Source organism: Panthera pardus, unplaced genomic scaffold, assembly GCF_024362965.1.
Source record: "Panthera pardus isolate Hobbes unplaced genomic scaffold, ASM2436296v1 HiC_scaffold_8, whole genome shotgun sequence".
In the NCBI taxonomy this organism is placed as follows: Eukaryota; Metazoa; Chordata; class Mammalia; order Carnivora; family Felidae; genus Panthera; species Panthera pardus.
The window spans coordinates 14,794,881-14,813,587 of record NW_026527013.1 but is presented as its reverse complement, the minus strand read 5'-3'; the positions used below and the strand labels follow the sequence as shown (position 1 = coordinate 14,813,587).

Here is an 18,707-nt window from a genome sequence, read left to right as displayed (position 1 = left end):
TATTATTGGAAAAGAAAACTGAAAGAGTAAAGATATTCTACTGTGTAATGGGACAGAAAGAAACGTCATCATTATTTTCATTAAATATACAATGTTAACTAAAGGGGCGCCCGGGTAGCTCAGTCAATTTATCATCAAATTTCGGCTCAGGTCGTGATTCACAATTAGTGAGTTGAAGCCCTGCATCCGGCTCTGAGCTAACAGAGCAGCGCCTGCTTGGGATCCTCTCTCCCTCTCTCTCTGCCTCTCCCCTGCTCACTCACGCTCTCTCAAAAATTAAAAAAAATTAAAAAAAAAAGAATATTAACGAAGTCCTACTGCATTTATTATGTTCTCCTTTTACGAAGTCTTACTGTTACTACCCTAAGAATATGCAACAATATAACCTACAAATATAAATATCCTATAAAGAGTTTAAAAAGCAGTTCATATAAATTTTTATGTGAGAGGAAAGAAACATAAAAGCGTTGTTATACATTTTTCTCAAACATATTGTTTGAGAAACAATGTTTTCTATTTGTAGTACTACCAAATACTACTAAGTGCCGCTGTTAATTAGCCCTATTGTGGTTTTGCTCAAGCAATAGTAGGAGAGTAAACATTACACAACATACGTAATCTCAAATAAACAATTTTTCGTATATTTATGTTAAAGTAGTAACGTGTGTGTAATCATTATTTCATGATCGCTCTGGTGAGCTGTGGCTGTGTTCTGTATGCCTGTCAGCACCTGCCCTCCCCCGGGACCCCCAGGGAGGGACCTCCCCGGCGCCGAGACCAACCAAGGACCCGGGTCCTTAACAAGCCCCACCCCCGTGACAAACCCCGCCCCTTCGGCGGATCCTGACCTCGCCCACAGAATGCCTGCGTTTCAGTAATTGGCCCCGCCTCCGCAGTGCCCAGGCTCCGCCCCTGATACGCAAACAGGCCATTGCTCGGTAGCCTAGGACAAGGGCTCCCCAGTTCCGGTTTAGTTGTCATGGTGGGGCCCAGCCCGCCTAGCCTCGTCTTTTCCGGTCTCAGTCCGGCGTGGCAGGGCGGCGGGGGCAGCCTTAGCCCTTTCAAGACTTTCTCTGTCATGGCCGCGCCCTACCTCTCCTTCCGGCCTCAGCCTGTCATGGCGGCGCCCTGAGTAACCACTTCCGGACGCAGCTTCTGCAATTGTCCGGCTCTCCCTAGCCCCAGCTGCCATGGCGGCACCCAAGGTTCACCGGAAGTAAGCCGTCGGAAGTGAGGCGGTGCCTCTGCCCGGAAGCGAGTGCGGCGCTGGGAAAGATGGCGGCGGCGGCTGCGGTGGGCAACGCGGTGCCTTGCGGGGCCAGGCCTTGCGGGGCCCGGCCCGGCGGGCAGCCCAAGCCCGGGCCGCAGCCGCGCACCCTCCTCGCCGCCGGGCCGGCGCTCATAGCGAGCGGTGACGAGCTGGTTGCTGCCGTGTGGCCGTACCGGCGGCTGGCACTGCTGCGGCGCCTCACGGTGCTGCCGTTCGCGGGTCTGCTCTACCCGGCCTGGCTGGGCGCCGCGGCCGCCGGCTGCTGGGGCTGGGGCAGCAGCTGGGTGCAGATACCCGAAGCCGCACTGCTTGTGCTCGCCAGCATCTGCCTCGCGCACGCGCTCACCGTCCTCTCGGGGCATTGGTCCGTGCACGCGCACTGCGCGCTCACCTGCACCCCGGTAAGTGCTCGGGCACGAGCCTGACCCTCGACTCGGTCGAACCTTGCGGCGGGTCGCAGTCACGACGTTTGTGTAGGTCCGCACTCCATCCCGGGCTTCCCATTTGCTGGGCCTGAGTCCCCAGCGTTGCCCTCTGGGTGTCCAAACCCTGGCCCTACTACTGACTTGCTGTGCGACCCTGACGCAGGTTATTTCCTTTTTCTGGAATCCCTCCTTGGTGTGGTCATTTAGGCTCGGGAAGCTAATATCTATAAAAAGCTCAGCGTAGGATCCGACATATGTTCTTCTTTGTTATGGCTTGTTAATGCTAGCGACCATAATAGCAAGTACTAGGTTGCTTCTAGAAACGGTCCTACTTTCTTCCCTTGTGTCTCTGTCTACTACTTTGGTTTTCAGAGTGTGAGGCTAGACCCGCCGGGTGAGTTTACTTGTCTGTGGAGGTTGGTTTGAGAGCTCTGTTGTCTGGTGTTTACAGGCCCTCACATACTAGGACCAAAATTAGGTTGAAATGCACTTTGATCATAGCAAGCATTTAAGAGGAGCAGGAGCAGTTTGTGAGCAAGTGACTTCAAGTGCTTTTTGCTTTTTGTCTCTTTATGCCTGCATGCAAGCTGAGTGTGGTGACAGTGAGGACTTCTTTCAGAACACACTTTTAGAAGCACAGTAGCACTTCTGACCCTTAACTGCCAGGATCTGGATAGGGAGAGCTGCCCGGGGTCAGCAGTTACTATCAGTGACTGCACCACCGCTCTCTGGGCCTGCCTTGGATGACACTGGCATGTTTGGAGCCATGGGCACTGAGGTCCAGCCAGTCTCCCCTTTGATCCCAGGCGTGTGTCTGCTGGAAAGAGAGGGAAAGGGAGCAGCATTAAGGGCGGCAGAAAGAGAAGTCCACTCTCTTTGACTGCAAACATGGGCTGGGTCCTCTTTCTCTTCTGAGAGAATAAAGTCCCTTGTTTCCCCAACAAGCCTTATCCCAGAGGAGGGGCTCAAACTTACGGGCTTGGTGGCTTCAGGTCAGTACAACGAAAGATTCCAATGAGGGACCAAAAAATGGAGGGAAATTGGAGAGAGTGTGACATCTCTCCCCAAACGTCCAGCTGCCTTTTGGCCTGCAGGTAAAAAACGTGACTGTTCACTTCCTCTCCAGGGATGAAGGACAAGGAGCTAAGTGACTGTGGGGTTAGGACAGGCAGATCCGGGATCAGAGATCTCAGACGGGTGCTTCTCTCTGGGTTTCAGTTCACCCTTGTGTAAAGCGAGAACTGTAACACCCACCTCCTGTTCCACAGTGGGAAGAGCCTGAAATGACCGCAGCCTTCCTGGCGTGGGGCCGGCCCCACGTAGCACTTTGCACTTTTTTTCTGTGGCATTCCCATCCCCAAGTTCATCGCTTAATGTTTTGTCTTTGTCGTTCTTTTCTGACTGCTTCCATGCCGGTGAATGCCCCGAGGGTCAGGGCCTTTCTACTGAGGGTCACCCTTTGGCGCCTCCCCACGCAAACACACACGTCCCAGGGACTGAGTGGGCTGGCCCAGCAGCCGCAAGCTGGCTGCAGCGTGGGCTTGAGGGAGCGCTAACTGACCTCCAGCCAGCGCCTCCATGTCATAGGTGCTGAGGGGCCTGCAGCGAACAAAGCAGACGAAAGCCGTTGCCTTCATGGCGTTAGCGAGAGAGGTAGAGCTCGTACTCAGCCATCAGTGCTCAAAAGGAAAAAACAGGACGAGGAAAGGAGTGTTGTGAGGGCCCTTTACACGGAGCCTCCTCCAGGGGAGGGCTCCTAAGAAGGTGACATTTGAGCAAGGGCCTGAAGCTGAGTGTGTGACCGCATGTTCCAGGCAGAGAAAACGGCTCGTGCAGAGGCCCTTAGCTGAGGCAAGGACGAGTCTTGCCTCGTCGTCCCTGGTCACTTCAGGACACGTGATGAACGGTTAAAGGAGGGGAGGCAGAGCAGCAGTAGGCCAGCGGGCTGGGACAGGGCCCGGCCCATGTGCGTTGAGGGCGCATCTCATGCGGGGGGGCCTTCTTCCTGTTTGAGTTCAGCAGTGCCCCAGGCGTCAGGTGCTGTCCATCACTCCTGATTTTATGACACGAGACCAGCAGTGTGGTCAGGTAGTGTCTATGTCTCAGTGACAGATGGGGAAGCGGCCGGGCCAGCCTCCGGAGCCCAGTGGCGTGTTCTGCGACCAGACCTGCGGTGCGTGCAGCCTCCCTGGCGGGGGCTGTGCAGCTGGGGGGTGGGAAGGGCTCAGCAGCAGCACTTTGTCTCTCACAGGAGTACGACGCCAGCAAAGCAACCTTCGTGAAGGTGGTGCCGACCCCCAACAATGGCTCCACTGAGCTTGTGGCCCTCCACCGGGATGAGGTAGGGACCTGCTGCTGGGCCGCCCAGCCCAGGGTTTGGGGCGGGGGGCGGGGGGGTGGACTCCCAGGCACTGTCAGGCACGCCCAGGTTAGCGGCTTCTGCCACAGAGATGCCTCTGCTCCCACAGGGTGAAGATGGGCAAGAGGTGCTGTCCTTCGAATTCCAGAAGATCAAGTATTCCTACGATGCCCTGGAGAAGAAGCGCTTCCTCCCTGTGGCCTTCCCTGTGGGAAATGCCTTCTCATATTACCAGAGCAACAGAGGCTTCCAGGAGGACTCTGAGATCCGCGCGGCCGAGAAGAAGTTTGGGAGCAATAAGTGAGTCCCAGGGTGCCCCCGTGTTCTGACAGGGCTGGAGCTCTGCCCACGGTCACAGCAGGGACGCTTGGCCGTGCCAGTGGCCCCTTTCCCATTTCTTCCCCGCCACACTCCCGAGTCAGGGTGCCTAGGAAGTGGGGTGGAGGAGGTCACCCTTTAAACAATACATCCCAGGGGCGCCTGGGTGGCTCAGTCAGTTGAGCGTCCAACTTCGGCTCGGGTCATGATCTCACAGTTTGTGGGTTCGAGCCCCGTGTCGGGCCCTGTGCTGACAGCTCGGAGCCTGGAGCCTGCTTCCGATTCTGTGTCCCCCTCACTCTCCGCCCCACCCCTGCTTGTGCTCTGTCTCTCTCTGTCTTTCAAAAATGGATAAACATTAACAAAAATAATACATAAACAATACATCCCAGGTGAAGATGGCGGGCACCTTTTGAGAAATGTGCTGTAGTCTTGTCTCCCCTGAGCTGGCCTGCTGACAGGGACCCTGGAGGGCCCTCCAGCGGGAGTGCGTGCAGCTCTTCATGGGAGCCTGGCCTGAGGCCCCGGAGTTGGTTGTTGATCCTCGTTTTGTAATTACTATAGTTTTTCTCTGGCTTATTTATTTATTTTTTTTAGTCTTGTCGTTTTATTTTTTTTTAAGGTTTACTCATTTTTGACAGAGAGAGAGAGATAGAGCATGAGTGGGGGGGGTGGGGGGTGCAGAGAGAGGGAGACACAGAATCCGAAGCAGGCTCCAGGCTCCGAGCTGTCAGCACAGAGCCCGATGAAGGGCTCGAACTCACGGACCGTGAGAGCACCACCTGAGCCGAAGTCGGATGCTCAACTGACTGAGCCACCCAGGCGCCCCTGTTGTTTTGGAGTTTATTTGTTTTGAGAGATAACACGCACGTGCACTCACAAGTAGGGGAAGGGCAGAGAGAGAGAGCGAGAGAATCGATGCAGGGTTCGAACTCAGAAACCTCAAGTTCGTGACCTGAGCCAAAGTCAGATGCTTAACCCACTGAGCCACCCAGGTGTCCTATTTCTCTTTGTTTTTAAGGTTTTTTCCTGAGTGTAAGTTGTCACCTTTGTCCTCATATTTTTCCCAGCACTTCAGGAAGAGTGGTAAAAGGAATTGTTAGTGATCACCTTGGCTCTCTTTTGTGCCAGGCAGGATGCCAGATGCCTTGTACGTATGTGCTTTCTCTTCAGTCACCAAAACCACCAGTGCCGAGACACTACTGGGAGGGGGCAGAGCTGGACTTCAGAGCCCCTGTCCCTGCCACCATGATAATCATCCTTGACCTGAAAATCCTTAGACCCTTTAGGGAATTCTTCCCTGACTTCATTGCTTTTTAAAAATTACAGATGGTGGCAGCAGAGGCGGGGTGGGTTGGGGGGGTTGGCACCTGGGTGGCTCAATTGGTTAAGCGTCTGACTCTTGATTTTGGTTCAGGTCATGATCTCGGGGTTTGTGAGATCGATCCCCCCAAACCGATCCCGCGCTGTCAGCACAGAGCCTGCTTAGGATTCTCTCTCTCCCTGTCTCTGCCCCTCCCTGTGCTCACACACATGCAGGTGCACACACAGTCTCACTTTCAGAATAAGCAAACGTTAAAAATACAGATGTGTTATTTCAAATAGCAACGTAGTGGGGAGGTTTATAAGAAATTTTTTACTTATTTCCCTGCTTAAGGTCAGCCTTGATGGTGGCATGGGACGTCCCCTTGCACACCTTCCTGCCTCATGCAAAGTCACCTGACAATGCGGAATGGGCCCCGGTTGTTGTTGTTGTTTGTTTTTATCACAGTGGATTCTTTTTCTCGCATCTCACCTCTAGTACTCATCTCTAAGGGCAGGGCGAGGAGGACCCAGGCTGCCTGGCTCGTTCCCTGGCCCTGCTGGGCTATCACACAATGCCGCAGAACACACCCTTAGGCCCCTCTCCTCAAATTCTGGGGCTTTCGTTGAGGGAGTTTGGGGGAAATTTCAGCTCCAGACCTCCCCTCTCGAAATCAGGGTGGGGCTCAGCCCCCAGGGGACCCCACAATACCCCACAGCCAGGCCTCTCCTGCACAGCTTCAGGGCCCCCATCCCACAGTCAGGTACTCCTTCTCCGCCTGCTTGTCACCCAATCTGATGACCGGTTCTGTCTTGCACTAACCCTGCTTGAGTGCGTGGCTACCTGAACAACCTGTCGCTGATTCAGAAGCTTCACCTGGGTTCTGTGGAGCAGAGGGCTGGCAGCAGTTAGCATGCTCGTCACAGTCGAGTGGACTGTCCCTCCTGGCTCCTTGTTTCCCGAGGGGCTCCCGAGGCCTCACGCTGTGAACAAGATGTGGGGTCTGGTCTCTTGCAGGGCCGAGATGGTGGTGCCTGACTTCTCAGAGCTGTTCAAGGAGAGAGCCACAGCACCCTTCTTTGTGTTCCAGGTAAACAGCTTGGGCTCTCCCCCCACCCTGTTCCTTGGGCCTTCCACAGCCAGAACAGTCTCCCTTCTCCACACCTGAAAATCTGTCTGTCTGCACGGGCCTGGGCCGTGGGTAGAACAGCCCGTGGTGTGCCTTCCCGGCCTCCTCAGCTGTCCATCTTCGTGTGCTCCCGTGGATGGACGGGCGGGGGTGTGGACACACAGGCTGCGTCCTGCAGGTTTTTTGCGTGGGGCTCTGGTGTCTGGATGAGTACTGGTACTACAGCGTCTTCACACTTTCCATGTTGGTGGCCTTCGAGGCCTCCCTGGTGCAGCAGCAGATGAGGAACATGTCAGAGATCCGGAAGATGGGCAACAAGCCTCACATGATCCAGGTGTGGCCAACAGGGAGACTTGCTGCGGGGGGGGGGGGGGGGGGGTGCGGGGGGCACCTGCCAGTCTCAGGGTGGGCGTGGAGCGAGGGCAGGGTGAGGTCGGCTCTCGGCGTGCACCTGCATCATGCCCCCTCTCAAGAGGCAGAGCTGAGTGCACCTCCCCTCCACCCAGGTCTACCGCAGCCGGAAGTGGAGGCCCATCGCCAGCGATGAGATCGTTCCGGGAGACATTGTGTCAATCGGTGAGGCACAGTTCTGTTCCGTCCTGGCGGGAGCCCTTCTCTCGGCTTCCGTCCAACCCTCCCGCCCCTTCCCGCAGGCCGCTCCCCACAGGAGAACTTAGTGCCCTGTGACGTGCTGCTGCTGCGCGGCCGCTGCATCGTGGACGAGGCCATGCTCACAGGGGAGTCGGTGCCACAGATGAAGGTGCTGGGTGGGGAGTAGGGGTCGTGCTCGGTGTACTCCCGTGCCTCACTGTCTCATTCGTGGAGCAGGGAGAGGGCTGGTCGCTAGGCCGGGATCCTGCCTAGGCACGGCTGGAGGAGGCCAGAGGAGGTGCGGTGCCCAGACGGAGCTGCCGGCTCTCCTGGGGGGGTCTGCACCCTGAACGAAGGGGAGCTGGGTGGTGAAGAGAGAGGCCAAGGTCGTTGGGGGTTGTCCAGGCCAGGGACCGGGGATGTCGGACTAGGGTGGGCCAAGAGAAACCGGGAGAGCGTGAACCCCGAGTGAGGCCAGTTGGGGGATCCCGAGGAGTGGATGCGCGCACGCAGGTGGGGAGAAGACGAGGTCAGGCTGGGAACCCTGTGAGGGTCAGAGTGGCCCAACCCAGCCCCAGGGGCCCCCTCTTGGGAGACTGGGGATGGAGAAGGAGGCCGAGGTGAGAGCGCCCTCACCATCCTCTCTTTTCTCCTCAGGAGCCCATTGAAGACCTCAGCCCCGACCGGGTGCTGGACCTCCAGGCCGACTCCCGGCTCCACGTCATCTTTGGGGGCACCAAGGTGGTACAGCACATCCCCCCACAGAAGGCCACCACGGGCCTGAAGCGTAGGTGCCTTGGGGAGATCCGGGGGTGTTCTGGCCCCACCGTCCCCACCCCCTCAACACCTGCTTGGCTGTGCGGGAGTCGGGACGAACAGATACAAGTGACGCTCGTTCTGTTTGTCTCTGCAGCAGTTGACAATGGGTGCGTGGCCTACGTCCTCAGGACCGGATTCAACACGTCCCAGGTATGGCCCCTTGTCTGGCTCTGGGGAGGGTGGGCCCCAGGGCAGGAGGCAGACAGTTGAGACAGTGGCTCTTATGGACCCCAGAACATCCCCGCCACAGGCTTACTCTGACAGAGGGTACTGGTTCGGGGCAGGGTGCAGAGGCAAGCCCTAGACTGAGCCCGCTGTCCTCAGCTGAGCTTCTGGTGGGGAGCACAGACAGAGAACGGGCTGTTGCCACACACATTGGGATGGTGTACAGAGTCACGCTCATAAACACTTCACTAAAATGGCATGAGGGCTGCCTGGTAGAGGTGATGGCCGGACCTCCCTCTGGAAAACCCAGTCCCCCATCTAAACCACTTCTTTCCCTAACCCCCAGTTTTTGGCCACTGGTCTCTATAACCCTTAGCTGAGTTGCAGCCTCCCACATACCTGTGTGGTCCCTGTGTCACGGCTGCAGGACTCACTGGTGGGCCCAGGGCAGGCCCTCCCCATCAGCAGAGGGATACTCTGACCCTCTGTGCTGTCAGATGCTGGAGGCCACCCCTACCCCACACCCCCACACCCCCACACCCCCATGCCAGGAAAGGCCTCTAACCCCCTGTCCTTCTAGGGCAAGCTGCTTCGAACCATCCTCTTTGGAGTCAAGAGGGTGACTGCAAACAACCTGGAGACCTTTATCTTCATCCTCTTCCTCCTGGTCTTCGCCATCGCAGCAGCTGCCTACGTGTGGATTGAAGGTATGCACTGTGGCCCCTCACCTGTCTGCTGGGACCTGTCCCCATGGCCCCCAGGCTGGCAGGCCCTGTCTCCGCAGGCACCAAGGACCCCAGCCGGAACCGCTACAAGCTGTTTCTGGAATGCACACTGATCCTCACCTCGGTCGTGCCCCCTGAGCTGCCCATCGAGTTGTCTCTGGCTGTCAACACCTCCCTCATTGCCCTGGCTAAGCTCTGTGAGTGCCTGGGACAGGGTTGGGTGCCTAGCGGGCCGGGGCCTGGCAGAGCCCCTGACCCTGGCTCCTCCCCTTCCCAGACATGTATTGCACGGAGCCCTTCCGGATCCCGTTTGCCGGCAAGGTAGAGGTGTGCTGCTTCGACAAGACAGGGACCTTGACTAGCGACAGCCTAGTCGTTCGTGGGGTGGCCGGGCTCAGGTGAGCATGGGGGGCCTAGGCCTCTCCCCCAGCAGGTGGCTTTCTGGGAGCTCAAGGGACAGACGGCACCCACCCAGACCCACCCACCACAGTGGACCACTGAAGTTTGATCAGGCGGCAGAGGGGGGTGTTCCCCGTGTACTCTTCAATGTGACAGCAGTGTGGAGGCTCAGCTCCCACCCCAAGCAGCCATACGATCCCTAGAGCCGTCTCTGAGATGGGCACAGTTGGCACGAAGACCAAGACCATGCGTCTCAGCCCCTGTAGTGACTGGCACAGAGTGGAGGCCCATCCCTCATCCTGGCTAGCAAGTCCCAAGAGTCCCTCCACTCCATAACAAGCGGTTTCCTCTCTTTGCAGAGACGGGAAGGAGGTCACTCCTGTGTCTAACATCCCTGTAGAGACACACCGTGCCCTGGCCTCATGCCACTCCCTCATGCAGCTGGATGATGGCACCCTTGTGGGTGATCCACTTGAGAAGGCTATGCTGACAGCTGTGGACTGGACGCTGACCAAAGGTGAGGGGCTGGAGCTTTGGGCCCAGTTCTCACACTCCTGGGTGGGCGGGCTGCACCCCTCGGAGACACCTGTGTGTCCACCTCGGGCAGGCAGGCCTATAACCGTGATGTTCCCCTAGGTGGGTGGGCACAGGCTCACCTCTGACCTGAGACAGTCCATGCCCGTGGGAGTAGAGCCTGCCCCACCCTGTCAGAAGTCACAGGCAGGGTCCTCTGAGCACAGGTCTCTCAGCCTTGACCCTACCTGGAGTGAGGAGCCTCCCCCCAACCCCCACCTGCAGGCCCTGGGTCTGGGGGTGGGGGGAAGAGAGGGGTGGAAGGGGGAGGCGGGGGCTTGGCTGCCTCTTTGGAGCGAAGGCCCTCAGGATTCGTACTTATTTGTTTCCAGATGAGAAAGTATTCCCCCGAAGTATTAAAACTCAGGGGCTGAAAATTCACCAGCGCTTTCATTTTGCCAGTGCCCTAAAGCGAATGTCCGTGCTCGCCTCCTATGAGAAGCTAGGCTCCACTGATCTCTGCTACATTGCGGCTGTGAAGGGGGCCCCCGAAACCCTGCACTCCATGGTGAGCCAGCCCCGGCCCAGGGGGAAGGGGGGCGCGGGGCGGTCGGTGACATCCCCCCGCGTTCCCTGCAGTTCGCCCAGTGCCCACCTGACTACCACCACATCCACACGGAGATTTCCCGGGAAGGAGCCCGAGTCTTGGCGCTGGGGTACAAGGAGCTGGGGCATCTCACCCACCAGCAGGTAAGGGCCCAGGCTCTCCACCTGCTGGCCCCTTGTCCTCACCGCCTTCTGTTCCCGTCAGCGCCACTATGAGCAGGCATGGTTCTTTCTTCCTCTTCCCATGTCTCTACCTTTGGAGGCCCTGGGTGGCACTCGGTCCTTGGTCCCTTCTTCCCCACTGTGTGCCCTGTCCCTTAGGGGACCCCATCCCATCTTGGCTCCTGAGGCCACTTCTGCCGAGCACAACCAAGGCCCGCCTCCATCCAGCTTCCTACCCCTACACCCTTGGGTCCTCACACCTCCCCAAGGATCACCAGGAAGCAGCTCGGATTCCTGTCTCCATCCCAGTTCTGCCCCTACCCTGTCCAACCACCCTGTCACTGTGTGGTCTTGGGGCGCCTCCAGCTCTCGTTCACGCCCTACATCTTCACATCGGTCATCGGCTTTCTTCTCTCCCTCCACCGTCAGTCCTCCTCCTTTATCTGCTTCCACCTGGGCCCTCATCCAGTCCACTTAACACCTGGCAGCTGAGAGATTCTTCCAGAGTGCGCACCAGATTGTGGGCTTACGTTCATAGCCGCCCTGCTTGATGCCACTCCCTGAGTCTGTCTGTCTCGTTCCCCTGCTGTCCTTTCTCATGGCAGTTAGTGCTCTGATTTCTGTGATTTTATTTCACATCGCTTCTGGTAGTAGGCAAGCTCTGTGAGGGCAGGAGGTTTGGGTTTCTGATAGGAGGAACAGGGTGAGTGTGTGCTCAGTGATTAACAAAGGAGTGTCTGACTTTGTTGTCTGGGAGGCTGAGTCACAGGGGCTCCGTGCCCTGCTGTTGCCCACATAGGGAGGAAAGGCCCCACGGTGGGGAAACCACACAGCCCTGCTGAGCCCTGTGGGTTGCCCTCCCCACTTCTCAGCTTCTGACCCTTACATGTTCCTCCTGTAAAGATGGGGCCTTCCCTGACCTCCCTTACCAGCTCAGAAGTGATGGGGGGATGGGTTGTAAGGCACCCCTGTGTCCCCACACAGGCCCGGGAAGTCAAACGGGAGGCCTTGGAGTGCAACCTCAAGTTCGTTGGCTTCATTGTGGTCTCCTGCCCGCTGAAGGCCGATTCCAAGGCTGTGATCCGTGAGATCCAGAATGCGTCCCACCGGGTATGGCTGCCACACCCCTCCCCATTGGGCCCCAAGGGTGGCCTGACGGGTGGGTGGGTCTTTGTTCCTTCCGGAGAGGGGGATGTGACAGTAGAGGACAGTTCTCCCCTCAGTGGGGCAGGTTTAAGTGGGTATCCAGGTCTCAATAGCAGGGACGTCTTTCTTGGATTTCAGCTGAGCTCCGTCACAGCTCTGGTGCTAACGCTTTTCCAGGCTTGAGGATGCCTTGGGACCCGGCCTGTGCCCACCCATCTCAAGTTGCTTCCTTGGCCCTCAGCATCCTTGGGATGCAAGGGCAGTTCCCCCACTCCACCCCATCCTAGACAGGAAGAGCTGGAGCTGGGACAGGGGATACAGAGGCACTTCCCAGACAGACCGCATCCATCTGTCCTGTGGTTTCTGTTTTCTAGTTTGGGACTCAGGATGCAGTTTAGAATGTGGGAGGTGAGTGAGCAGTCACAGAGGTGGTGACATGAGCGGCACCCACCTGGCTCTCAGCAATCACAGCCCGTCTTCCCATCACTGGGCCCTAAGTGCAAAGGCTGGAGCATCTGTTCCCCTCTGCCTGGGGCAGCTACCAAGCCAAGGGGGTCCACACCAGTAGCTGGTTCTTAGTTTGTATTACAGAAAAGGCTTGAGTGTTTTCAGAAAGACATGCATACGTGAATTATTTGCATAAAACGCCACCAAGTTGGGGTGGATTGTGGCCCCTGGAACCCATTCTGCATTAGGAGACCAAGACCTCATTCTGTGACCTTCTCTAGAGGGGACTCGATCACCAGGTCTCCAGGCTGGAGTTTGACCTGTTGAGCCCTGCCCCACTGAGCCCTCTTCTCTTGCCAGGTGGTCATGATCACAGGCGACAACCCGCTCACTGCCTGCCACGTGGCTCAGGAGCTGCACTTCATTGAAAAGGCACAAACGCTGATCCTGCAGCCTCCCACAGAGAAAGGTGAGGCGCCGTGGAGCCCTGGACTCTGGGGGACCCTGAGTCCAAGAACAGCTCCTGTCTGGTGGCCCACCTGGATTTCAGGCCTGAGGAACATAGCCTTGCCTCGTCGGCATGCTCAGGCCCCCTGGCCAGGGAGTTCCACACCTGTGTGTCCAGCAGCGTGCGAGCAGCTACTGGTTCCAGGATCAGCGATGACTTACAATCAGGGTGGTTGGTTGTCGTCAGCCAGTCTGTGTTTTCTGTCCTCACACCTGCCTTGGGGCCGGCAGGCTGTCGTACCTGGTGAGGGTTCTCGTGAGCACGGGGATGCTGGCACGACCAGACCCCAGGCAGAGGGCGCGGTGCACGTTACCACCCTTGTCATCTCCGCACCCCATAGGAGGAAACTGACAAAGGTCAGCTGTTAGGGCCCCCACTTTGTAGACAAGGAAAGAGAAGTAAACTCATCGACCTCAGTCGCTCAGTGGTACTTGGAAGATTTGCTCCCAGGTGTCCTGACTCCAGAGCTCATGGCCTCTGGTCATTCCTGAGTAACCAAATTGGCTGCCAGTGGTGCCCAAGGGTAGAGTCCACTGAGGGGCACATCCAGCCCCAGCACCTCCGGCTGGTGGGGTGTGGGGTCTGTTAGATTGTCAGATGCCAAGGGATGGCGTCTGGCTGGGGAATGACCTGCGTCGGAATGTCACCAGGCTGCAGATCAGAGGAGGTTGCAGCTTTGGGAACTGTGCTGGATTCTAGAATCTCCCAGCCCTTCTAGTCAATGTGTTAGTGCCAGATCTCTGTCGTCTCTGTCCCAGCCCCAGGCACTATGGTCTTCCAGAGCCCAGGGATTGTAGGCAGGTGGCCCAGAGGTGGCTGTCGGGACTGTTGATTGGCAGATGAAGCTGCTCTAACAAAACGGCCACAACAAAAGGCACGTGGAGGCTGGTTTCCCTCCTAGCCAGGACAGCCCAGGATGAGCCATGCAGTGCCAGAAGGCCTCCCTCAGCCGTCCTTGTCACTCAGCATCCACGTCTAGGCCAGCCATCTAGAAAGAGGAAGTGGTTGGTAAGCAGTGTCTGGCCCGAGGAAGTGACTCAGGGTGTCCAGGCCCTAGGAGAGGAAGGTTTCAGGCAGGCCCCAGGGGTAGGGGTGCCTTGCTCCTGAGGTCAGGCTGTCTGGATTTGAATCTGACTGTCATGTGGTCTCAGGCCAGTGGCCTAGGCTCTGGGTTCTTGAATCCTTTGTATGGGAGGGTTCTGTGAACAATCTGTGGGGTTCCTGGGCTGCAGGTGTGGACCCGGTCGGTAGGGATAAAGAGGGGTGAGGGCAAGAACATGCTTCAGGGAGATGAGACTAGGACCGTATATGTGAGGTCCATGTGAGGGGGATTTGCTGAGCGGCTGAACCCCTCTCCCTGACCCTGGGCTCTGGCCCTGCAGGTCGACCCTGCGTGTGGCGCTCTATCGATGGCAGTGTCATACTGCCCCTGGCTAGGGGCTCCCCAAAGGCGCTGGCCCTGGAGCATGCCCTGTGCCTCACGGGTGACGGCCTGGCCCACTTGCAGTCCGAGGACCCCCAGCAGCTGCTTCGCCTCATTCCCCATGTGCAGGTGTTCGCCCGCGTGGCCCCCAAACAGAAGGTGTGTACGGAGGAGGCAGAGGGGCAGGTGGGGCCCTGGGGGCGGCACAGAGCCCTCACTCCGCCCATCTCTGCCCACGTAGGAGTTTGTCATCACCAGCCTGAAGGAGCTGGGCTACGTGACCCTCATGTGTGGCGACGGCACCAATGACGTTGGTGCCCTGAAGCATGCTGACGTGGGTGAGTCCCTCAAGCTGATGGACTGTCGCTTCCATCGATGTTCTGCCAGCACGGGCTTAGGCTTAGCTTCAGAGACACGTCACTGAGCGAGTTCTGTGAGGAGGCACTGGGGAGGAGGGCAGGGGCCAGTGGGATTGGGGATCTGGGACCTGCAGGCCTGGAAGGGACACAGGTGTCTGAGGAAGAGTGAGGTGAGGGCATCAGGGCCTCTGGGAGGCTCCATGTGGCAGACACAGCTTGGTTTGCTGAGGCCCCCCGGCCCCACGCAGGGACCACGTGGGCACTGAGGGCCAAAGGCCAGTGAGAGATGGGACAAGTGGCGATGCACAGATGGAAGCTGAGGCATTTGCCAAGCGTTCATAGGCTTGGATTCCTGTCAACAGAATGTAGTCATCGGGCTGACGTTTAAAAACTGATCTGGCGTACTTGTAGCTCTTTCGAGATTCTTAACTGATTTATTAGTCAACTGTGGTGTTTATCATCTATTACGTCTTAGAATTACGATCCTTGGCAATAGACTTAGGGAGTCTGTTCATTTTGTCTCCTTTGTGTTTTGTGTATTTGGGTTTTGCTTCCTAAGTGTGGAAAGTAAGATAGATGCTCTCTGAGACACTCCCTGGGGAGATGGGCTAAGATGAGGAAGTTGAGGCTCCTGTGAGCAGACTCTGCACTCCGCACGGGGCCTGAGTGGCAGGCTCCTTCTGCCTCCAGACATACAATCACATGCCTCTCCCCCAGGTGTGGCACTCCTGGCCAACGCCCCCGAGCGAGTCGTTGAACGGCGACGACGACCCCGAGACAGCCCCGTCCTGAGCAACAGTGGAGTCCGGGCCACTTCCAGGGCGGCCAAGCAGAGGTCGGGGCTCCCGCCTCCCGAGGAGCAGCTGGCCTCCCAGCGGGTGAGTCTCAGGAGGGGGGCACCGGCGTCCCCTGGTGGCCATGTCTCACCCGTGTCGCCCGCCACACAGGACCGCCTGAGCCAGGTGCTGCGGGAACTGGAGGACGAGAGCACACCCATCGTGAAGCTGGGGGACGCCAGCATCGCTGCACCCTTCACCTCCAAGCTGTCTTCTATCCAGTGCAGTGAGTCCCATCCCCAGCCCCTCCCTCGTGCCCACCCCAGGCCTATCCTGATTGGCACCCATGCTCACACCTTCCTCCCCCACCCCCCGCAGTCTGCCATGTGATCAAGCAAGGCCGCTGCACGCTGGTGACCACGCTGCAGATGTTCAAGATCTTGGCCCTCAATGCCCTCATCTTGGCCTATAGCCAGAGTGTTCTCTACCTGGAGGGCGTCAAGTTCAGTGACTTCCAGGCCACGCTGCAGGGGCTGCTGCTGGCCGGCTGCTTCCTCTTCATCTCCCGCTCCAAGGTGGGCTGAGACACAGGCAAAGCAGGGGTTCCCTCCCCAGCCCACGAGTCCCTTTGCCTCTTTGGGCTAGCTAGGATGGGCTGTTAAAGACACCACCACGTGTCATCCGTTTGTCCTCACAGCAGCTCTCAGGGTGGGAACTGTCATCCCCACATCACAGATGAGAATCAGGGGACAGGGCAGGTACACGCTGAGACTCCCCAGAGTGGCCCAACTCGGTTCCCAGCACTGTCTGCCAGCTGGGGTCTCAGGTGGGCCACATAGAGCCCACAGACAAGGAGAGGACAGATGGGGAAAATAATTATTGAGACCACTCAAAGCGTGCGGTGTCGGGAAAAATACAAAGTGACTCACAGGGCACAGCCTCATGGTCATTCAGGGGAGCCCGTAGGGTTCCCTACAGAATGAGGGAACCGGCCAGGAAGTAGGCAGAAAGGTCATAGATTGGCATGGGCTGATGCAAAAGAGGCCCTGGAAGCTGGAGAGGGTGGGAGGTGGGTGTTGTCAACCATGCACACCCAGTGGGCCCCAAAGAGAAGGCTTTGGTTTATTGTAGAACAAGGGGAAAGAGGATGGACTTTAAGTGCCCATTGACTGCTGTGTGGAGTGTAGGCATTGACTGAGGGTGTGATGGCATCTAGACTGAGGTGCTGGGGGACAAGCAGGACTCCAGGGACTGGTACTGACTTACAACCTCCAGGATTTGGTGACTGCTCTCTGCATGAGCCCTGCTAGGAGGCAGGGTGGGAGAGTAGGCCCGGGGTGAGCCTGGACCTTGACCCCCCCCACCCTGCTGCTACAGCCCCTCAAGACTCTCTCCCGAGAGCGGCCCCTGCCCAACATCTTCAACCTATACACTGTCCTCACGGTCGTGCTCCAGTTCTGTGTGCACTTCCTGAGTCTCGTCTACCTGTACAGCGAAGCCCAGGCCCGGAGCCCTGAGAAGTGAGTGCTGTCCCAGCATGGGGGTTGGGGAGGGGCGGAAGGCAGCGTCCCTGCGGTGGAGGGTGCGCGAGGATGCACACGCAGACATTGCCCTGTGGTGACCGCAGCCAGGCAGTGGAGTCAGCCAGGGAACAGCCCTGGCTCTGTGCAGGGATGGTGAGAGTCATAGGGTGGCCCTGTCCCCCATGTGTTGCTGCAGGCAGGAGCAGTTTGTGGACCTGTACAAGGAATTTGAGCCGAGCCTGGTCAACAGCACCGTGTACATCATGGCTATGGCCATGCAGATGGCCACCTTTGCCATCAACTACAAAGTGAGGTCCAGCCCATGCCTGAGTTCACCCTGCCCACTTTCTAGGCCCCCACAGCACTTGACTGTCCATCCATCTGTCCCCACAGGGCCCACCGTTCATGGAGAGCCTACCAGAGAACAGGCCCCTGGTGTGGAGCCTGGCTGTGTCACTCCTGGCCATCGTGGGCCTGCTCCTTGGCTCCTCACCTGACTTCAACAGTCAGTTTGGCCTCGTGGACATCCCCGTGGAGGTGAGTGGCCCCGTGGACGTGGCCCCACGACTCAGCCTGGGCCCGACCGTGGGCTTCCAGCTCACCAGTGCTCCCTGCCCCGCAGTTCAAGCTGGTCATCGCCCAGGTCCTGCTCCTGGACTTCTGCCTGGCGCTCCTGGCCGACCGTGTCCTGCAGTTTTTCCTGGGGACCCCGAAGCTGAAAGTGCCTTCCTGAGATGGCGGTGCCGGCACCTGCTGCCCATGTTGGTGCCGCCGGGCGGAAGCCCCAAGAGGGAACACTGCCCCAGTGGCCACCAGGACTGATCTGAGCTGGGACACCCCCTATCCCCCACAGCCATCTGAGGGCCTGGCTGGCAGAACCAGCCCTGGGCTGGCACCTTTGGTAAATAAAGCCGCATCCATGATTTTAAGAAGCCCTGCCTCCACCTCTGTCTGCACCACAGAAGGGGTCGTTGTGGGGCTGGGCAGTCACTGAGCAGGGTCCCAGCACCCTCCTCAGGAGCCGTGAGATTATTAACGACAGCCTCTGTAATACATTCAGCACTTAGAAGGGCCAAGCTCCAAGTCCAGAGAGTTGTGCATATTTTCCTAATTTGACGAGCACCTCCATATTTCCATCGTCTCTCATCTTCATGTTTTGGTCCCTCAGGCACTAGGGGGGGGAGTTTGGGGATCAATGGCATTTTCTGTTTTTCAGTAATATGTAAAAAACAGCATGCCTTTCTCTCTCATGATGTCTTAGATGGGAGGAAGTTCAATCCGAATCATTGCAGATAGTAGCTCGGGTCACACTCATTGGGGTCCTGTGCCACACAAGTGCCATCACCATCTCATGTAACAGCCCAGCTTTGCATCTGGCTCTGCCCTTGTACTGACACTATCCTTCCTTTCAAAGGGCACTCATTGCAACTCAGGAATTGTGGAGTAGGCAGCACGAGAGCAGAGTCATGGTCAATGGGAAATTTCCTACCTTCGCAACAGCCAAAAACTTGAGAAAGCAAAAGTCATAAACATGATGCCTTTGTTTCCAACTAGAAAATCCACTGAGTGCAGGGTATGGGTGCATTTTTATAACTTTGACAAGCTGCACGTGGGGACCTACAGCCAGGGGACCCAGTCCCAGCTTCTTGGATAACAACCTCTGCCTCCCTGCTGCTTGTCAGTGAGGGGCTCACAGCCCTTTACCATCTTCACCCCTTTGCTTCCCTCAGCGAAGGACGCA

At 57.6% G+C, this 18,707-nt stretch overlaps 1 protein-coding gene across 1 annotated transcript; it reads left to right on the top strand.

The window, feature by feature from the left end:
* The first annotated feature begins 1,252 nt into the window (after positions 1–1,252).
* ATP13A1 (ATPase 13A1) lies at positions 1,253–17,898 on the top strand. Its single transcript, XM_019416494.2, has 26 exons — positions 1,253–1,671; positions 3,947–4,036; positions 4,164–4,354; positions 6,693–6,765; positions 6,983–7,138; positions 7,311–7,380; positions 7,458–7,564; positions 8,053–8,182; positions 8,309–8,364; positions 8,960–9,086; positions 9,164–9,301; positions 9,382–9,502; positions 9,863–10,020; positions 10,409–10,584; positions 10,656–10,766; positions 11,769–11,894; positions 12,738–12,846; positions 14,268–14,467; positions 14,550–14,646; positions 15,385–15,545; positions 15,615–15,729; positions 15,822–16,018; positions 16,821–16,963; positions 17,163–17,274; positions 17,360–17,503; positions 17,589–17,898. Exons 1-26 carry the CDS (start codon positions 1,276–1,278, stop codon positions 17,697–17,699), a joined length of 3,615 nt encoding a protein of 1,204 aa, XP_019272039.2. The 5' UTR covers positions 1,253–1,275; the 3' UTR covers positions 17,700–17,898.
* The last annotated feature ends 809 nt before the right edge of the window (positions 17,899–18,707 follow it).

What these genes read in the sequence shown, in the direction of transcription:
- ATP13A1 (XM_019416494.2), top strand. Translation starts at nt 1,276, where the DNA reads ATGGCGGCGGCGGCTGCGGTGGGCAACGCGGTGCCTTGCGGGGCCAGG. An exon ending in TCTTCATCTCCCGCTCCAAG is followed by an intron (nt 16,019 to 16,820) that starts GTGGGCTGAGAC and finishes CTGCTGCTACAG; the next exon opens with CCCCTCAAGACTCTCTCCCG. An exon ending in CCTTTGCCATCAACTACAAA is followed by an intron (nt 17,275 to 17,359) that starts GTGAGGTCCAGC and finishes CTGTCCCCACAG; the next exon opens with GGCCCACCGTTCATGGAGAG.